This window comes from Sceloporus occidentalis, unplaced genomic scaffold, assembly GCF_023333645.1.
Source record: "Sceloporus occidentalis isolate IW3139 unplaced genomic scaffold, rSceOcc1.0.p SCAF_13, whole genome shotgun sequence".
Taxonomy (NCBI): Eukaryota; Metazoa; Chordata; class Lepidosauria; order Squamata; family Phrynosomatidae; genus Sceloporus; species Sceloporus occidentalis.
The window spans coordinates 13,101,214-13,122,415 of NW_028316993.1; the positions used below are offsets into that span (position 1 = coordinate 13,101,214).

General features: G+C 43.4%; 1 protein-coding gene across 1 annotated transcript in view; it reads left to right on the top strand.

Annotated features, from left to right (window-relative positions):
- The window catches only part of COL16A1 (collagen type XVI alpha 1 chain), a 121,230-nt gene that overhangs the window by 22,907 nt on the left and 77,121 nt on the right, over positions 1–21,202 (top strand). Inside the window, exons 5-10 of the mRNA XM_089479163.1 lie at positions 4,744–4,867; positions 5,402–5,677; positions 7,998–8,078; positions 9,790–9,924; positions 12,023–12,070; positions 16,415–16,450. Of these exons, the coding sequence (XP_089335289.1) occupies positions 4,744–4,867; positions 5,402–5,677; positions 7,998–8,078; positions 9,790–9,924; positions 12,023–12,070; positions 16,415–16,450 (700 nt within the window). The remainder of the gene's footprint in view (positions 1–4,743; positions 4,868–5,401; positions 5,678–7,997; positions 8,079–9,789; positions 9,925–12,022; positions 12,071–16,414; positions 16,451–21,202) is intronic.

Here is a 21,202-nt window from a genome sequence, read left to right on the forward strand (position 1 = left end):
AGCCTAATGTCATTGCCAGGGACTGCCCTTTATAACACCATCCTTGTAATGTCCATGATATCTCAAAGGGTTGTTCTTCAATATCAAGTTTTTGGTGCTGAAATCTGGTCACCTGAGATAGCCCTGTCCCACACAGCGCCTTTACTAAAGAAAGCAACCCCTGGCCATCCGGTCGCCTTTTGCAAATGGGCAAAGGGTGCTCTCTCATTCTGTATCTCTGGCAGCAAGATATCTTGGGGCTAACCTCAACTGTTTGGCTGCTTGGAGCTTGGTGGGACAGGCAAGCCATGCAACCTGCAATCCATTAGGGAAGAAAAAGGGGAACATTGTTTATAATTGAGAACAGGCTGCCCTGAATGTGCCCTCATCAAGATGTGCATGTCAACTTGGCAGGTGCCAGTCTATTGTGTGTTTGTTTTTGCAATCCTAGACAAAGGACAAAATAATTAAAAAATAAAATAAAAAATAGGTTTCCCATCAAGCTCCTGGCAAAAAAGAAGACAATTTCCCTTGTTCCGTTCCATTGTTGTTCCTTTAGTTTAAGCTGCCCTGTCTGCCAGTTTTCCAGCAACTAGGAGAATTGCTGAAATCAATTCCAGTCCCAGCCCTAAGTTCCTTCCATTTATCCGTATCTCTCTCCAGCCTCTGATGCCCACATGGGCACTTTCTGCAGAGAAAGAACAGGATTGCTGCAATTGTATACCTATGTTTGTACGAGGAGAATGAAAGAATTGCCCCCTAAATAAGAATTCTGTCTCCCAGTCAAATTTTCCTTTAGTCCCCAAATTTCTAGCATTGCGGAGAGAGAGATACAGGCCTCATTCCCACCTACAAATAAATAAATCAGTGTGAGATCTGAATTGGTGGATCGATTCGACATCGGGGCATGGTTCACACTACATTTGCCCTGATCGCATTTTCTTGCTGCAAAATAAAATAATATAACCCACTTGTGGTTCACGTTGACGAATGAATTGATTCAAAATGGACCCGCTCCAGCCGGCCAGAGGGCAAAATTTAAATCGATTCCGATTCGCATCTGGTTCACACTTGCGCAGAATCGATTTATCCAAAAAGACGCGGGAAAAAACAGTGTCAAAAAGACGCAAGTTAAATGGATCTAATGCATGGCTCCTCTCTCTGAACTGCTTCACCTTCAGGGAACCAGGGTCATTTAAACCGGTTCAAAGTGATTTGTGATCCGGTTTAAAAGGTACTGGGAATTAGGCCCCTGAAAGCTATTCCTACCTAGAACTCTTGCATCTGCTGTGTTCACATTCCCTCTCTGTCACTTTGCCTGCTCCTTTGCATTGGATGCGTAAAATGTAGTTCTCCAAACAGTCAACCTGGGAGCTTTAATCAGCCTATTTATTTATTTGAACTATATTCCACCTTTCTCTTATAAGGGATCCAAAGTGGCTTATGCAGAAAGCTAAAACAAAATAGCTGGAACAATCTGAATACAAACGTTAAAGGGGCGTTAAAAAGGCAATTCAGCAACAATCTTAATGGAGGCAGAATTACGATTGTATAAAGACTGGCCTTTTACAGCGTTATGTCAATACCAATTTGACCAATAGCATAAGACGGAATGCAGGGGATGATAGGCATAATGGCACAACGTTCGGTAACGCATTGTACATGCAGTGGTCTGTTCAAAGGTTAGATGTGTGTAAAATAGGAACACGATGAACTCTCAGTGCATTGATTTTACTGGGAAAACCAAGTCCAGTAATTCTGGATTGAAAGACAGTATGGTGTAGTGGTTTGAGTGGTGGACTAAAGGTGCATGTACACTGTAGACATAATGCAGTTTGGCACAGCTTTTAATTAACACCCGGCAGAATCCTGGGATTTGTAGTTTGGTGAGGCACCAGAACTCTTTGGCAGAGATGGCTAAAGACCTTCTAATGCAAATCCTAGGATTCAATAGGATGAAGCTACAGTGCTTAAAGTGGTGTCCAACTCTACAAAAAGGGAGAAGAGCATTTTGATCCTCGCTCAGCCATGGAAACCACTGGGTTATTTTGGAGAGGCCACACTCTCTCTGTCTCAGAGGGAGGCAAAAGCAAACCTCTGCTGAATAAATATTCTAAACCAAGGTGTGGCGATGCTTTCAGTGTTGGACTAGGACTTTGGGAGACCATGCTCAGCCATGGACACCCATTGGGTAGCTTTGGGCATGGTACACACTCTCAGCCTAAAAGCAAAGCAATGCTAACCTTCACTGGGCAAACCTGGCAGAGGAAATCCTACCGGAGGGTTACCAAGTTGCAACAGCCTTGAAGACACATAACAATAAAGTCAAGATTCCGTAATTCATTACAAATAAAATCAATCAAAGTGAAGAATTTTGGAAGCAGCCCTTCTTTGGCCGGCCCCAGTCCATGCCTGAGGGGTTGCATACTGCGGGATGAGTCACACGTTTTGCAAGCTTTCTTCTCTTCAATTAGATCTTATTGGGACCTGATTCCCATCCCTGGCATCCAAACATCGGCTTCTTGCAGGCACTCGCACTGCCAAGACCCCGCGATGCCCTTGGGACGTCAGTAGTGGGAAAGTTTTTAATAAATATCTGGTGCCGGTCAAACCCCAGAATGGGTCATTGCACACACTTAGTGAGCGATGTTGCAAGACTAAAAAGAATTCCACCGACGAAACGGATCTCAGTTCCGCTTTGCTGCCAAATCTCTCAATTATGTCTGGTTGGGTCTAGATGTTATTTTTGATGTCCAAAGAAATGAGATCAGAAGTTAGTGGCTGCTGTTGCTACTGCTGGGTTTTTTTCAGAGAGTTGGACAGTTTTTCCAGTGATAGGACCAAAATGACCTCACTAAAGTACTCTCTTGAAAATATTTTGTTGTGTTTTGAATAGAGGCGGCTGATGTCATTGGGCTGTTGAATCCACTCTCAGTTTTAGTTGACCTATCCACAGCCTGTTGTTGTGTTGTGCGATGTTCAGGTCTGTTCAGGTCTTGGAAACACAAGGCAGCTGTAGCTTCCTAGATGAAGTCAGTCCACTTGAAATACAGTCTTCCTCTTTTCCTACTGCCCTCCGTTTTACTCAATACAGTGGGACCTTGTAATCCGCTGGGGTTTGGTTCCAGGATCCCCCATGGACAACAAAATCCATGGATGCTCAAGTCCAAGTAAATATAATGGCAGAGCAAAATGGTGCCTCTGATATAAAATGGAAACTCAAGGGTTGCTATTTGGAATTTAAACCTTTTAAAAAATATTTTCAAGCTGTGGATGCTTGAATCCATGGATAAAAAAATCCTTGGATAAAGAGGCCCAGCTGTATAACTATTTAGCAAGCCATGTCATCTCAGGATGTTCCAAGGTACAGCTTCAGTTTAGTCACATTGGCTTCTATATTGGAGAAAGGTGAGATATAAGAAAATTTATTATTATTATTATTATTATTATTATTATTATTATTATTATTATTATTATTATTGGGAGAGTTCAGCCTTGATTTCCTCTAAGAGCCATTTACCTGGTCTTTTTTGGTGGCCATATCATTAGAAGACATTGCTCACTAGAGAAGATGATAATGTCTGAGAAAGTCAAAGGAAGCAGAGAAAAAAGAAGACCACGTTCTAGATGGATAGACTGAATCAAGGAAGCAACCGTTGTATCATGAGGGGCAATAGTTGTATCATCCGCATATATAGCTTCGGGTTCAAGAACTGGTCCGTGGCATCTCATTGAGTGGGCTCTAGATGCAAAACGCAGCCACTGCGTAACATGGGGTGAAAGAGCGCTTTGGATGGATTTAAAGCCAGAAACCTTCCTGCGCTTATAGTAAGAAATGATTTAATGGGCTGGCATAATGGCGTCTTTGTTTTTGTCACATTTCTGTTCTTGCAGGAGCTACTGGGGGCAGGGGGAACCAATTAAACACTCTTTGGTTGAGTAATCATCTCCCTTGCAATACTGTATTCCGTTTCAGCGCAATAAATGGGCATGCTGCCCATGCATGCTTTTTTTAGATATTGAAGAAAATGAAAGATAAATTGCAATTAAATCAATAAAAGTGAGCACTTCGTAGATGGAAATGTCATCCTTCGTGTTCCCGGCTCCCGTTCTTTTAAGACACAGCACCAAAATAGCTGCAAATTTTGTGTCTCTGCATGACCTTTCTTCCAATTAAAAGGACTCCCTAGAATAAAACAAAGTTGTTGTGGACTAATCTGCAAATTAAAACTTGCTTCAAGTTTCCTCCCACCGTGACGTTTGTGTCTTCGCACGGCCCTCTATGCTTCTTTCTTGGCATCTTCTCAGCTTGTGTGATCTAACTCCCTGAGAATGGGATGCAGATATCTCTCCCTCGGTGTCTATTGTGGATTTTTGCACATTAGAAGATGCTTTGCACCAGGGGAAGAATAATGTAGAAGCCCAGTAGTGGTTGGACTGCAAACCCCAGCAGCCTGGGTTGTTGTTGTTGTTGTTGTTGTTCTGTGACTTCAAGTCATTTCCAACTCATGGTGAACCTAATGTGACCCTATCATGGGGGTTTCTTGGCAAGATTTGTTCAGAGGAGATTTGCAGTTGCCTTTTCCTTGCCTAATGTCACCTAGTAGATTTCATATGATATATTTTTTCTCACGGTAAACTTTAGGGGAATACATGGAACTAACTCAATAGGAAGCAAACTCCTTACGTTTCCATGCATCAGTAGCTGGCTTTATTGCATTGCCCAAGGTGCCACCACATCTTTGTCCTTCTCTTTGTTCCCAGACAGCTGTTCCCCTTGGGCTTGCCAGATGAATTCACCTTAGTGATCACTCTACTCTTGAAGAAGCAGACCACAAAAGAGAACTGGTACCTCTTCCAAGTTGCTGATCGGCAGGGATACCCCCAGGTATGTCCATCAAAAAGTGACACAACTTGGAACAGTCCACAGAATCAAGTGACACATGACTGATTCTTAAGGGTTATATAGATGGGCAGCTAAATGCTGCCCCTGTTTGCCCTGGGTTGGTGCTGCAGCAGCCGCACACTGCGGTACCGACTCACACCCCAAAAGAAGCTGCTCTGAGCAGCTTCCTCAAAGGCTCATCACAGGCGTGGTCACGCACCATGATGATGCCCCTTCTAGCCAGAGCCATTTGGGCGTTGCGCTGCCCGTGCGTCATCATGGCACACACCATATGAATGTGTGCATGCCATGATGGTGGCGGGGTGGTGGAACTAGGGCTCAGAGCATGTGAATGCTCCATCCTAGTTCAGCACTAATATGCAGTCAGGCCGGCACAAAGTCTGTACTGCCTCTTAATTTCTTGGAGAGAATCATTTATGGTCCAAAACGCCAGTCAGTAACACCTGGTAGACTTTGAATAATAATAATAATAATAACAATAATAATGATGAACTCTATATGTTTGCATCCCTGCAGTTCTCCCTGGGCATCAACAGCAAAGAGCGAAGCCTGGAGTTCCAGGCCAAGGGCCAGGAGGAGGAATTTGTCAGCGCCATCTTCACCGGCAAAGGAGTCTCCTCGCTTTTCGACCTGAAGTGGCACAAGATGGTCCTCAATGTCCAAAGCCAGGTGGTTTCCATCCACATCGACTGCAGCTACATCTCATCCAAACCACTGCAGCTCCGCCAACAGCTGGCCATGGAAGGCAACGCATTTGTCGGACTGGATGCCGTACAGGGTGCTCCTGTCTCGGTGGGTCATGGTAGGACATGGCGGTCTGACATTTCTCTTTCTTCAGTCATTTTGGCCTTCACCATAAAGATATAGTTAGTTTCATGCCCTCCCTAAGGTAGAAAGATCCCCTTGAATCCTAAGAAATTTTGCTGAGGAGGAAAAGGGGGTTTAAGATCTACATAAAAACTCTCAGGAACCATAAAGGAAATTGGAGCCAGATATCATATTCAAGGGAGCATCTGCACTGTAGAAATAAAGCAGATTGATACCACTTTGTGTGCTGTAGCTCCATGAAGTTAACATTTGGTGGCAGTTCGTAGAGGCTATCATATTTTGGGTCGGTTACTCTTTCAGCTCCTCTTGAAATTATTCAGGCAATTCACCTCCAAATTCACTCCAAAAGTCCACTTTAGATAGATGTGGTATAAGTTCCAGCAGTCCTATGGAAAGGTTTCCTCTAGCCCACAAGCTGAGATGGAATTAATATTTACCATTATTCATTTCTCATGAAGAAAGAAGTCCCAGCGCTCAAGAAATCGCATTGGAAAGATTAACACAGCAGCAGGCTCTTTCTGCATTTCCCCCCAGTATTTTCATGTTGCAAAGCGTTCCAGATAATTATTCTGTGTCAAGATAAATCTGGGTTTTCCTAACAAAAACACATTCTTTGCAGAAGGCAGATGTAGCTTTGCATCTTCACAATTCAAGAAGAGGGTTTCTTAGTGCCTCCGCTACATAGCGAAGTATATGTAAATGTAACCTACACTGTCATGCAAAATTCCTTAGTCTATTCACAGCCTTGGAAAGATTCATTTTGGACCAGAATCCTATTCCCAGACCACATGGCCATTTGGAGATCCCAGTTCAGACAAAAAAACAAATCTGAGTAGTTAAGTGTGAGATTAATACGGTTTTCATAGGATCGATGAAATTTCTTTGGAGGTTTCATCATTCATGCACCCCTAGAAAGAACAAGATATTTAAAAGGTGGTAACAGAATATGAGGATGCTTGTTAAAGATGGGAGAAGAGTTTAGAGAGAGAAAGAAGAGAAAAGCTGCATACACACACACACACACACACACACACAGAGAGAGAGAGAGAGAAATGACTGTATTTCCAGGAAGCAATTTTAAAATCACTGGAATTGATTAGCCAAGGCATCATTAACAACTAACTTAGCTATTTAGGGCATAAGTGCATTTTGTCATAAATCAAACAGTTTCCAGAAAGCCTCCTTTATGCCTGTTGTCATTATGTGGCATTCTTGGGCAAGGGCTGGGATGCTAACATTGCCACAGGACTGATGTTAGTACTACTGGTGGCACTCACCGACAACGGCCGAAAAATACTTCTGTTGCAAGACAGCTCCTAACCATTTATACATCCATGGCAGCAGGTAGCAGAGATGCCAGAAATCCAGAAACATTGCTGAGCAAAGCTCTAGGCCTGCAACTTGGAGCCAGAGAGCATCACTATCCCAGTGATGTTGCCTCCACTGTGCATATATATCAGGGGAATAAATAGCCAGTGAAGTCTAAATGGTGATTTTGGTAAGTCCAGGTGTAGGGACCTGGCAGTATGGATAGCAACTCAGACTTTGATGGTGCAGAGACCCAAGTGTTGTGGTCCATTCTCAAGATGGCTGACCTCAAAATGCTACCTCCAGAAAACGGGGAGAAACTGGGTCAACTTATCCATGGGTCAATGTAAGTACTGTACTTTAACTCATGTATAAGTATATATATAAAGGGAGCCATCCCCTTTTTCTGAATAAATTGGTAAAAGGCGAGGGTTTAGTCCACCCTGGGAGCACCAAAAAGAAGCATGGATCCTCTCTATTCTCTCATCTATGCAGCCTTTAGGGTCAGCACAAACCGTTAATGTCTGCTGGAATTTTCCAAGTTCTCGACATAATTTTCGTTTGCATCATCCTTTACATCCTTTGTTACGTGCCCCTAAGTTTGACCCTCAATTTATCCATGGGTCATATCAAAATCCATAATCCAACATGAGAATGACTTACAGTTGAGTACATAGGGTAATACAGCTGCAAACTCCTATATCCAGTATTTGAGGCTACCCACTACAAAACATAGATATCAAATCCAATGCCAGACATTAGGCAATATGGGAATCACAGGACAAATTAAGAAGGATCTGTCAATAGAGACAGGTGACTTGTAGCATTGCCCATAACTCCAGAAATGGTGTTGAGTGGGAGAAACTTCTTTCTCGGGACTGGATAAACCCAACTTGACCAATCCTGAACTGCATCTCCTTTATGTAGGCTCCCAGTCTCTCTCCTATCTAACTGAATTTGCCCATTTCTTTTGCAGTTTGATATCCAGCAGCTGCACATTTACTGCGACCCGGCTATGGCAATGCATGAGGGATGTTGCGAGATCTCTGATAATGGGGTGAGTCACGTTGCAGATATGCAAAAGCTGTCAGTTTTATCGATGGGTGTGTTGCTGCATATATATTTTTTCCCATTGAAGTTCCATAACCGAGACACATCTCCCTCCGCCCTGCAAAAAAAGAAGCGGATATTCAGTTTTCCCAGAGTTCAAATAATGGATGTCGCTCATCTACATTTATTAGTCTCTGCAATTGTGCATCATGTTCCCCATTCAAAAAGCACAAGCGAGACTTTCTATTAACGGAGATCTGGATTGCCGCTGTGCGTTGGAGATCCGGTGTTGCTCCCAGGGACCCAAGGGGCCTCTGCGCAGAATTAAAAACTGCAAAAATTCAAAAGGCACGAGAAGTTACCATCTTAGAACACAATTAAACCAATCGTCTTATTAAAATATGATTAAGCGGAAAGCAGTTTTAAAAGCAAAATTTTATAATCCCAAGATTAATAAACCCAGCGCCCATTGTAAATGCACTTACTTAAATGCAGAAGAATTTGTGTTTAACAGCTCATTGGGGGTGAATCTGATAATATTTGCAGGCCTGCACACATTTGGAACAGCAACTGTGTTCAGAGGCAGAAAATTATTTTGCTTCAAGTAGCAGAAGGCTAATGAGAAAATCCGTGTCCCACACATTCGATCAGGAGACATTGGTTTTACTGTAATTGAATAGACTCTAAGGTCATAGTCCTACACTTCTGGTGCATTCCTAAATCAGAGACACTCTGGCTGTAGGGATCAGGAATAAGAAGGAGACTCTTGAGTCAGATGAATTGGCTTTAAGGCTGCATCCGCATGGCAGATATAATCCAGTTTGATACTATTTTTGCTGCCAGGCTATGGAATTCTGAGAAGTGTAGTTTGTTGTGGCACCTTCTGGAGGCTGGACTGCCTACATTATGGAAGGACTCCTTTCTGCTGACCCATCTTGGAGACCATTCAGCAGAAGAACCAAATGATGGACGGAATAGAAGCACATGGAGGGAGGAGCAGAGTTATGCCAGATCTAAATCTACTCTTAAACCTAAACCGAGACTGTCTTATTTTGGCTATAACATCACTTTGCAATCCGAATTGATGGATTGGTTCGGCCGCGGAGCATGGTTCACATTACATTTGTCCTGATGGCATTTTCTTGCTGCAAAATAAAATAACCCACTTGTGGTTCACAGTGATGAATGAATCGATTCAGAATGGACTCGCTCCAGCTGGCCGAAGGGCGGATTTAAATCGATTCCGATCCACATCTGGTTCACACTTGTGCAGAATCGATCTACCCAAAAGGATGCGGGGGGGAAATCAGTGTCAAAATGGGTCTAGCGCATGGCCTCCCTCTTCGAATCACTTCAGCAATTTGGTTCAAGTGTGAACCAGGGTCATTTAAACCTGTTCAAACTGATTTGCGATCCGGTTTAAAAGGTAGTGGGAATGAGGCTCATGGCTTGCTTCATTGAGTCTTTCCACTTGTAATGTAGTCTTACTCTCTTCCGACTGCCTTCTTCCTTACCAAGTCTAATTATCTTTTCTAGTGAGTCATGTCTTCTCATGAGCATTATGTTGACTTCCCAAAAGATCTTGGCCACTTGCATCCATAATCATTGATCTCCCAGTTCCAAGCCCATTCTAGTAAGCCAGGCCAGGCTGGTTCATAAACACGGAACTAGTTTGCTCACCAAAACTCTTTTCAATATTCATCTCTCCTTTCCGACAGTGCTTCCCGGAAGCTTCTAAAACCCGCCGGGATGTGGAAGTCATGCAGAGCAATGACCTGATAGAGATCAATCCCCAGACGGAAGGGAAAGTCTACACGCGTTGCTTCTGCCTGGAGGAGCCTCAGAGCAAGCAGGTGAGAGAGATACTACCCTGGAAGAGACAACGGATGTAGTTAATGCAGTTCATATGGTTATAATACAAACCTGTAGGGATGCCCCACTGTCAAAAGTGCATTTGGTGGGGTTCTCAGTGGCTGTTCCCAGGCTTTGGAACTCTCTTCCCAGTCAGGTTAGACTGGTGTCCTGCTTACTATCTTTCCAGAACTAGGTGAGAGCATTTCTGGCAAACCTTTAAGTGTGTGTATTGTTTTATTGTGTGCCTTCAAGTTGTTTCCGACTTATGGAGATTCTAAGGCAAACCTATCATGGGGTTTTCTTGGAAAGATCTGTTCAGAAGAGGTTTACCATTGCCTTCCCCTGAGGCTGAGAGTGTGTTACTTGCCCCAAGGTCACCCAATGGGTTTCTATGGCCAGACCAGGATTTGAACCTTGGTCTTCAGAGTCATAGTCCAGTCAAACCACTACACCATGCTGTCTCTGGATACACACACACACACATATACATACAGAGAGGGGTGGCTTGTATAAAGTGCTGGACATTTATTTGCTGTTTTAACTTGTTTTAACCAATTTTGCAATGCTTTGCTTTTTAACTAGCGTAGGCTGTTACCATCTAACGCTTTATGTTTGTTTTACCTGATGTAAGTTTCAAACCAGGGGGAAAGGAGGGAAATAAATAAATAACAGCAACAATAAATATTGTCAGTGGGCAGCATATAAGTATTTCCATGACTTCTGAAAGTGCCTCCATCCCATCTGCCATGTCCGCACATGGCTAGCGAAGGCCTCGCATGGTTTGAATTGAAATTTCCCCCTCAAACGTCCTCTGCCCCTAACTCCTTGGTGGACTCTTTTTAACAGGAGGACAAAAAAGAAAAAGAAAAATCCTTAAATTAGTAGCAAATGTGTTCTCCGTAGATGCAGAAGGCTGTGTTTAATTCCAGCCGTTCTCTCTCCCTCCCTCTCTCTCTCTCTCCTCCTTTAACCTATTTGCCAAACTGCAGCGCAGCGATGTAAAAAAGCAAATTGAATTTCCATCAGATGGGCCATAAAAACCTCAGCCTGCCCAGCAATAGATTCAGGCTGCATCCAGCATCCTCTCATTTTGATCCAAGGTTTGGATCAGAAACTGGCCGTCTTGATGGGATTCTCTCCCTCTGGCAAATATTGACCTGCTCCCAATGCTGTCTGGTGCTATTGTTTCTCTTGGATGAAGGTTTCACAGTGTCTCCCCGTGTTGCAGTGCGATGCTTACACAAAAAAATGTACTACCTATAGGAACAGAAATGTCCTCCGAATCGACCACAGAGACCACTGGTACTAGATTTTCCCAGTACCCAAGGGCCAGCATCTTCAACAGTACCGTCGCCATAGCTTCTTGGCTCACCCAATCCCATCACAACAGAAAGGTAGTGCCATAGTGGGATATTAGTGACACACACAGAAGCGTAATTCCATTTTATGCTAGCATATGGATGCTTCTAGTTGTTGCAGAGATTGGTATTCCCATTTTTCTGCAGTGACCAAAGCCACCCCATGACAGTGTTGCTTTGAGTGACAGCTGCCTCCAGGAACCATTTTGAAGGGATTTTCCTGTAGCCCAAAGCAAACCATTGGGATCATCCACAGAAGCTGCTGCCACATGGCAGAAATAAAGCAGTTCGATGCCACTTCAGCTTTCCATGGCTCGGTACAATGGAATTCAGAGCTGTAGTTTGGTGGGGCACCAAGCTCCTTGATCAGGGAAGGGTAACTGTCTCACAGTACTACAAATTCCATAGCATTGAGTCATGGCAGTTAAAATAGTCTCAAACTGCTTTATTTCTGCAGTGTAGCAGCAGCCTGAGACCTCTGGAGGACTTTGGTGGATCCTAGTCTTTGCTCTGAGTCTTGTCTCCTATCCCTCTCTGCTCTCCATTAGGACAGGGATTGCAATGGCAAAACCCTGCTAGCGTCTTACACTTGTGCCATTCCCTTGACGGGCGTACAGCATCTCAACAGGCACCTCTTGTGTTATTCTACACAACCCCATTGTTTGACAACTGTTGAGGTGCAGGAGGAGTTGGTGGACCGCTGACCTATAACACAACCGTTTCTTTCTTGTTTTCTCAGGAGCTGACTTCTGGGAAGGTTAGCATGAAAGGTGACCAAGGGGAAACGGTGAGTTGTAAAAGAGGAACATTTTTGTACTTTCAATCCCAATCTCATTCCCCTCTAGGTTTGTTGGACTGCAGTTTCCAAAATCCCCCAGCATGTGTAGTAGGGAATGGAATCCAACTGGGCAAGTTTGCATTGCAGTGTCTAAAAAATCTCCTGTTTTCTGGATAAGAGTTCTGGTGCGCTGGATAAGATGCTGCCATATCCATTGGGAAGCTCTTCCCTCCAATTGCCCTTAGGCTTCCTACCTTTTATTCCAGCCCTATCTGCCATAGGTTGATGATTAATGTTGACCCAGCTCATAGAGTTGTTAAAGGTTACAACAATGTGAAAGATTTACTAAAGGGCAGGGGGTGTGGTGGAATAATAATACATAATAATAAATTTTATTTATATCCAGGCTCTTCCCATAGGATTGAGGCAGCTTACGATCCCAATACAATACAATACAATAATACAATCATCAATCCAATACACAAATAAAATGCAATACAACTCTAATAAATTCATACAATATAAATAAATCCCCCCTCCCTCCTTACATATAAACTCATCCCTCCATATTTGCGGCTTTGATATTTGCAGATGTGATTATTCACGCATTTGATTAATATGTTCTCTCTAGGAATATCTAGGTCCTCCGGTGCAACTCTATGGTCAAGTTTAACTAAAGGTTGCACTGAAAGACCTAGAGATTCCTAGAGAGAATACTCTACTAGGCATTTGTAGCTCCTCCAACGCAGTTCTATGGTCAGTGTGTGTTGGACATTGACCACCGAGTTGGACTGGAGGACCCAGAGATTCCTAGAGAGGTGTCCTCTCAGGTAAAAACATGGTGTTTTTGTTATTTGCGGTTTCCCCATATTCACAGGGCTCTTGTGTGCCCTTAACCCTAGCAAATATGGAGGGACAAGTGTATAACATAATTTCTAATATGATGATAATGAAATATAAAATAAATAATTAAACCCATTAATTAATAACGATTGAGACAGGAAGAAGCAGGTATATTAGATAGTCAATAGTGAGGTTCAAGGGAAGATCTGACAACAAATGGAGCCTAGCCAGGAGGCATGATGTGCATGCTCTTGTTGTTGTTGTTGTTGTTTTCTATTGCCACCCGCAATCCCCAGAAGACCTTACTACAAACTACAAATCCCAGGGTTCCAAAGGACACATCCACGACACTTGAAGCATGTCTCTGTAATGTGAAAGGGTTCCTGGAGGAGCTTCTTAAGGAATTTCCTATTCCTCCACCCACCTACCAGACCTTCCTAGACTCAGAATAAAAACCCACCTTGTTCCTGCGGAGCATGTAGCACTTAAGGCTCCATTGATGCAAATCCTTTCCTGGAGAGCGCCTCATAAACCGTGGTTTCTGAGGGCTTCTTTGTATGTTCCAGACTCCTCAGCCATCAATGCTTCAAAGAAGCCAAGGAAAGTCCTGTGTGCCCTGGAGGCTCATAGACTGACCTGAAGAACCATTGGCTTCATTGCCCATTTGACCATTACAGTCATTACAGTCATTAATCGAGGTATAAATCTTCCCTTATTTCATTCTCACCTTCAAGAACGCATAAATTCTCAAAATGTTTTCTCCCTGCTGGATGAGAGCTTTTGCACATTTTAAAAAATGGCCTTTTTTACCTCCATGTTTTGGAAAGATTTCCTCGGCCAAAAAACAAAAACAAAAAACATCTGTTTAAGGTTGTGCAAAATAGGATGAGTTTTACCCTGAGCCAGTGTGGAATAGTAGTTTGAGCATTGGACTAGGACCAAGGCTCAATTCCCAGTGCAGCCCTGGAAACCCACCAGTTGCCATTGGGCAAGTCGTATGCTCTCAGCCTCAGGGGAGAGCAATGGCAAACCTGTGAACAGATCTTTCCAAGAAAACCCCATGATAGGGTCGCCTTAGGGTCTCCATAAGTTGGAAACAACTTGAAGGAACACAACAACAACAACAACAACAACAACAACAACAACATGGTGCCTTTTGCTCAATATATCTTGTTTCTTCTGCAGGTCAGTGGGAGGCTAGAGGAACCACATTAGCCTCCTACAAACACTTGGGGGCACATTAGTAGTACAAATATGCCCCCAAATACCCCTCCAATGACTTCTAGAGGTTATGGGGGGGGTCATTTTCACCATGTTTTAGCCCCCCTGGAGTCATTTTAGAAATTAGAAAGTAACCAGGAGTCACTGGTTGTTGAAAATGTTTGGACCGTTGGGGTTCTTGGGAGCCACAAAAACAGGCCTGGGGTCCACATGGTGGTCCACCATCCTCACTTTGCCCAACCCTGCCCTATAGCCATGAAGAAAGAAACAGAGGCAGATTTCTAGAGGCAATTCCCCATTAATCTAAGAGGAGCTCTGCTAAAGCCCACCCATCCCTAATTCAATCAGATTTCCCATCTGTTATTTGAAAAACCAAAAGCAAAATCCAAAGGTACTCAAAAGCACACTGCTCCATTGATAATAAATAATGGATGATATACGGATGATTAAGAAATGGGCAGCGCAAAAATGGCAAGAAACAACAGACTGTAAAGGAAAGGAATGGTAGCACGCCTATAAGCAGGACTGGAAAAACATCCAAAATAAATCCACAATCGACAACAGATGGGTATGTGTTGGTTTTTTTTAAAAGGCAATGAATTTCCTAATCATCCATATATTATCCATTATTTATTATCAGGGCAGTTGTGTGTTTTATGGTGTTTTCTGTTTTTGCTTTCTGTTTCAACTGACGTCCCCCTTGAATTGGATGCCTAATCCGGTTGCATAGCTTAGCCTAAGCGAACAGGTTCATAAATGCGTAGGTGCTTTTATACCTAGACCCTGCTGAAAACCAAGGAACCATGCCTGCATTTTGATGTGCAATCCCTTTGGAAATCCTGAGCATCATCCAAATCTGAATGCACATCTAAAGGTGTGTTCAGATGGATACCTAAAGTGTACACCTGAGAAATGCTCTAATATGTTCCATGGAGCCTCTATGGATATCTGACTTCGATATTAAAACAGAGAACTGTACAGAAATAAAAGGCAGGCTTCACATGCCCAGGTCATGTATATTTGGAAGTAATAGCTATTGGTTTCCATGCCTATGGTGAACTTTAACTGTCAAGGCACTATTCAAGGTATTAAACACTATCCCCAGACTCAGCCCAACCCTCCAGATCAGTCCTTTAAAGTTTAGCCTCTTGGATAGCACCTTTAAAGTCTGGACTCAAATCCAGAACAGATTCAGTCTTTCAGTTGCTGTTAGATGCCTATAGATTCCCAGAAGCATCTGACTAATATCTGTGGGAAGAGATGTCGTAGTTGGGTACAGGCAGAAAAAGGTACCTGTCCAGAATCCACAAAGCAGGAATTTCCATCAACGTTATGTAAACCGACTTGATGGAAGGAAACCACATTCCTGCCATCTGACATTCTGAAGTCTGGTTTTGGGCATCTTAAGAGTTGTTCCTCCCATGGGGATCATCTCATACCAAACTGGTTTGGCAGAAGGAAATAGTGGTTAAGCCACAAACCCTCTTATGTAGTGTAAGCCTTTGGCCACATTCAGAACTTTGCCAAGGGAAAGAGAGGTGGCCTGTCACATTAAAAGCATCTAGTTTCCTAACTATCCAATCTTCTCCTTAATCTACTCAAAAATAAGTGTCACATACGTATTGATACTTACTCCCCAATAAACATACTTAGTAGGGCAACATTTAAGTCTCCGCTCGTCACATCTCATTTTCTTTAGTGCCCAGAATGTCCAAAAAGTCCATAAATTAGGGTTATGCAACAAACACGAAGTGAATCCTTCACAAAAGCAATCCCAAAGTCTGAAAAGTATTAACAAAAACCCTTGTTATCTTGCCCTGCAGGTCAACCCCCTTTTGCAATATATTTTGAGTATGCATAAAGCAGTTGTACTAGAGAAAACGGTCTTTCCTTATTTTCAGATGAAACATGCTCACATGTGTGCATCATCTGAAAAGAGCATCCTTCCAGTGTGAAGCATAAGGGGGCATACCATACCTCTTTTTAAAATGGTGCCTGACCCCCCTGCCATTTTTGTAAAGATTTGTATTTAAAACAGTTCATGTTAAAGCGAAAAAGAAGACATCGGCGATCGTATGAACCTGGGCATCTTCAGAGTTAATCGAAACATGCAAAATCGGTCAGTATTAACAAATGCTAGGCTAACCATCCTATGCCTAGTTACCTGAGGAGAGGCCACACAAAGCAGACTTTTGCATAAATATGCTTAGATTTCCTCAGTCCATGTTTCAACCTTAATTAGAGGCATTTCTCCTTTCCAACTCTCTAATTGCACTCTCCTTTTTGCAGTGTCCGCCATGCCTGCAGAGGTCACCGCATGCAAATGTAAGTCAAGGGGCCAATATTAATACGGTATTAATTTCTAATGAGCTCTGGACAAGCCGGGTTGACGAATCCCCTGGATGCTAACTCAGGAGGGCAGTTGCTGTAGTTTGCAAGTTCAGGCTCTTTTAAATTCCTCTTTTACTTCCCTATCTTTCCCTAGAGGTTGGGGCCAGACACACAGAAAGTTACGGAGCAAGGATCTGGGATTTGGAGGCACAGCAATAGTGAGATCCTTCAACGTTTTTGCAGTGGTGGCCTTATTGTCTGTCTGTACCCTCCAACTTATGCTGATTTAGAAGGGTCAATTCTAATTCATCCTTTGCCATAAAGTTTATTATTCATTATCTATTATTGTCCCACTTTTTCAGCTTTCAAAATATCCCAACTTCTCTCACCTCCTCCCACTTTTCCCCTCCACTTAACTTAGTTGCTGCAAACTGAGTTCAAAGTACAGTGGATCCTTGTTATACGCTGGGGTTTGGTTCCAAGATCCCCAGTGTATAACAAAATCCGTGTATGCTCAAGTCCCATTAAGTATAATGACAGAGCAAAATGGTGTCCCTAATAAAAAATGGAACATCAAGGTAAATTTATACTTTTTTGGAACATTTTCAAACCGTGTATGCTTAAATCTGTGTATAACAAATCCGTGTATAAGAAGGGCTGACTGTACAAAAGTAGTTTATAGTCACTTAACTCAGTTGTTGTGGAGAGGAGAAGATGATGAAAAAAATCTTGTCCTTCCTTGTAGGCACAGGCCAAAGCAAACTGCTGCAGACTCTCCTAGCTTGTTTCTTCTTCTGCACTAACAACTTTTGCCAACTTGACCACATTCTAATGTTCCTTGGTCACATGCGTCCTCATTTTCATCTGTGAAATATTGAAGGGGCTGCCCACTCAACCCCAATCCCACTTCCCAGTTATCTGTATGATGCAAAAAGTACATTGATCAGGGGTGCAATGTATAAAGCTAAGACCAAGGGTCAAAAATCCCTTCCAACCTAACTATTGCCACCAACTGACCTTTGAGGGACAAACCTAGAGGCATGGCAGGCAGTGGCAGGACTGAAACAATTTGTAAAGGCTTTGCTTTTATGAGTTTCTGTCATCATGTTTGGAACTTGGTGCCTTTCCAGTGTTTCTGGGTCTGACTCACTACTGTGACCATCGTCCACTCCAGCTGTAACCGAAAATGCAGTGCCTGAGTTTAGCAAAGCAATGGCCTTTCACTCCCAGTTATGAGCAATGTTGAAACTGTCAGACCTTTAGCTCTCTCTGTAGACACAGGGGGCCTCTAATGGTACAAGGCTATATTCTTAGATCTTCCCCCCATTTGGCAGCCTCAGCTCTGCTGACGCAAAAGACTGAGCAGCAGCTGTGGAGCTGTAAACTCAACAAGAGCATAGATCCGTTCAATCCTTCATCCCAATGCTAGGATCCAGTGCTGGAAAGTCCCATTTCCATCATCCCCGCTCTCCTCTGAGTCCAAATCTAGTGGGTTGGATTTGGCTGTTTGCTCATATTACCCAAGGAAAGGTCCCCGATCTCACCCATGAACCCACCCCACTTTCCCCTGCTCCTTTCTGGCACTCATCCACAGGAACAGCTGGAGAAAGACATCTTGGATGGCTTCCAGATGTTAAGAAAGGGGTTCCTATGACAACCACACTTGTGTGTGTGGGGATGAAAGAAAGAGGTGGGGTAGGAAAAGGCCTGCCGCTGGAGAGCTCTAAGTTTTTAGTACTTTCCTCCTTCCCTTGTTTACCGGCTGATACTTTCTTAGCAGACCAAGGTGCCAGAGCTGCCAAGTAGTTGCACTGGGGTTTCTGGAGGAAAAGTCAACACTTGAGAGGAAACCACAGACCAGCATCTTGTTGGCTTGGCTGGCCTCCCTCTTAGCTGTCTAAGGACATACTGTTAGGCACTGGGGGTTGAATCCTCAACTTGGATTTAGTGCCAGAAATGGGATGTGGGGACCAGGGGCATTTCTAGGGGGTGCAGGGGGTGCGGACCACACTGGGTGACACTTTAGAGGGGAGTCTGCCTTCTGGTGTGGTGTGTATTGGAGACTAATGGTAAGGACTTAGCCAGGACTTAGACCTGGCCAGGACACTGTTGACATGCCACAGAAAACTCCTGGAGATCTCTCCCATCATCAAATGGGGTCTGGTCCCCTTTGGGACCTCCAAACAAGGCAGATAGACAGGAACAACCTGGGAGATGGACAATCCTTTTGGGTGCTCTGGTCCCACCAGCCACCGGTGGGCTTTCTCTTCCATAGCAGTCTGATCTACTCCCGAGGGACCATTGGCTTGGCCCCTCCATGAGTTACCACACTAGGATGACCTCATCCCTAGTGATACAACTGGTAGGGACACATATTCTGAATCAAACCAATGGTCCATTCAGCTCAGTGTTATTTACAGCTATGGTTCTCAGTTGTTGGTCTTCTAGATATTTGGGACTTCAACTCCCAGAAGTCCCAGCCAGGATGGACAACAATCAGGATTTCTGGGAGTGGAAGTTCTAAACATCTGAGGAGCACAGTTTGGGAACCACTGACCATTAATGTATAAGTTTGCCAGGGTCTCTTCGGGGTTTTGGAGCGGACTGTCTTTCCCATCCCTACCTGGAAATATCAGGGATTGAACCTGGATTGAAAAATATTTCAAATATTGTTGAAATGTATACCCTCTCAGCCTTAGAGGGAGGCAGTGACAATCATCCTCTGGTTAACTCTTGCCCCAAAAGAACCTTATGTCATAATTTGGAGTATAGGGCATAGAACAACAACACAACTTCAGTCATATTGAGCAGTCTGCATATACATTTTGTCTGTTTTGAATAAGTACTTCCCACAGGATAATTTTGTCTGTAGGCCAATGCAACCTGATAGGTACTTGACTCCTTTATCCAAAATGCTTAGGACCAGAAGTGTTTGGGATTTGGATTATTTTTTTTTAAGTTTTTGGAATACCTGCATTTGCATTCATGTACATAATGAGATACCTTAAAGATGGAACCCTGGTCTAAACATAATATTCATTTATGTTTCCTATGCACCTTAAATACATAGCCTGAAGGTAATCTTATGCCATTTTGGGAGAAAGGGATAAATCCAATAAATAAATACATAAAATAGTTTAAAATAATTTCCTGCATGCAACAAAGCTTGCGTACGTTGAGCTGTCAGAACGCAAGGGCGCCACTATCTCAGCCACCCGTGAACAATGTCTTGCAATATGTTGTATTTTGGAATTGATAACTAAGGGAGACGCAACCTGTATCTCAATCCCCTCACCTCCCCAGACAAACAAAGATTGTTGTAAGCCCTCCATAAACATGGCTGCCTTTGCCTTCAAAGGTGAAACACATTATGCTGGCTTGTCAGGGCAGGTCCCAAAGGTGGCCAGCTATTTTTGCAGCATATCTACATCCCACATTGGTTCTCAGCTCAGGCATCTTTGTCTCGGTTCTGCTCACTGATCCAGAAGAATGCGGTTTTTACTTAGCTTTGCATATAGTGCAAATCATACGTCAACAGACCAGACTATGCAGAACATGCCTGTTAATTTGGGCTTTTTAAAAAACTAGTTGCTTTGCATTTCCTCCTGGCACAGAGGATGAAAGCTAGCGGTGGGGAGATACTTGATATCTCCGCTTCTGGCTTTTCACATAAATTAATTCCTTTTTGGGTCTGAGCTCATGGCACAAGGCAGAAAAAGAGCTGCGGAAAGGGGATTGTGATAGAAGTATACACAATTATTCAGGATGTGTGGAGAAAGTAGATAGGGAAATATTAATTCCAACTCTTTCGTAACACAGTCAGCCCTCCATATCCACGGATTCTGCATCCACGGGTTCAACCATCTACAGCTTGAAAACAGCCACACACACACAAATATACCATACAGTAGAGCCTTATCTTACGCGGGGGATCTGTTCCAGAAAACACTCAAGCCTCATTCGATATAATGGGGTTTGGATGTGGTGGTGCACACACGCCAGAGGCACATGCACCATTTTTTGTATTGCCACATGGTTTCAGAGTAAGCAGAAAGCCGTGTATAGTGCACCTGCATATGGCGTGGGTATGTGTGTGTGTATATATATGTGTGTGTGTGTGTGTGTGTGTACACACACACACACACACACACACACACACACACACACACAGAGTCCTCCCTCTGTTCTCGCGGTTTTGGAAACCGCGTCCCTCACTTAGGTATGAGGGATGGAGGGGAGAGTAATGTGGTGCATGCTTGAGGCACATGCGTTCCCATGGCCACGCACCTATAGTCAAGCCAATGGGCTTGAATATATGCAAAACTTCATTCCAAAATGGATCCCCCACAAAAACAGAGGGTTGATTGTATGTGTGTGTGTGCGTAAATCCAAAGAGCAAACCTTGCTTTTGCTATTTTATATAAATGACACCATTTGACTATGCCATGGTATTTAATGGGACATGAGCATCCATGGATATTGATATCCACAGAGATATCCATGTAGCTGCTATGGGGCCGTCTGCTTCATCCCTATATTCTGCTGCTCCTTGTGCCTTTGCTGCTTGCTCCTTTCTGCAGAGTATCCCTATACAATGGACCCTTGTTATAAGCTGGGGTTTTGTTCCAAGATCCCCCGTGGATAATAAAATCCGTGCATGCTCACGTCCCATTTAATATAATGACATAGCAAAACGGAATCCCTTATAAAAAATGGAAAATCAAACTTTGATATTTGAAATTTGTA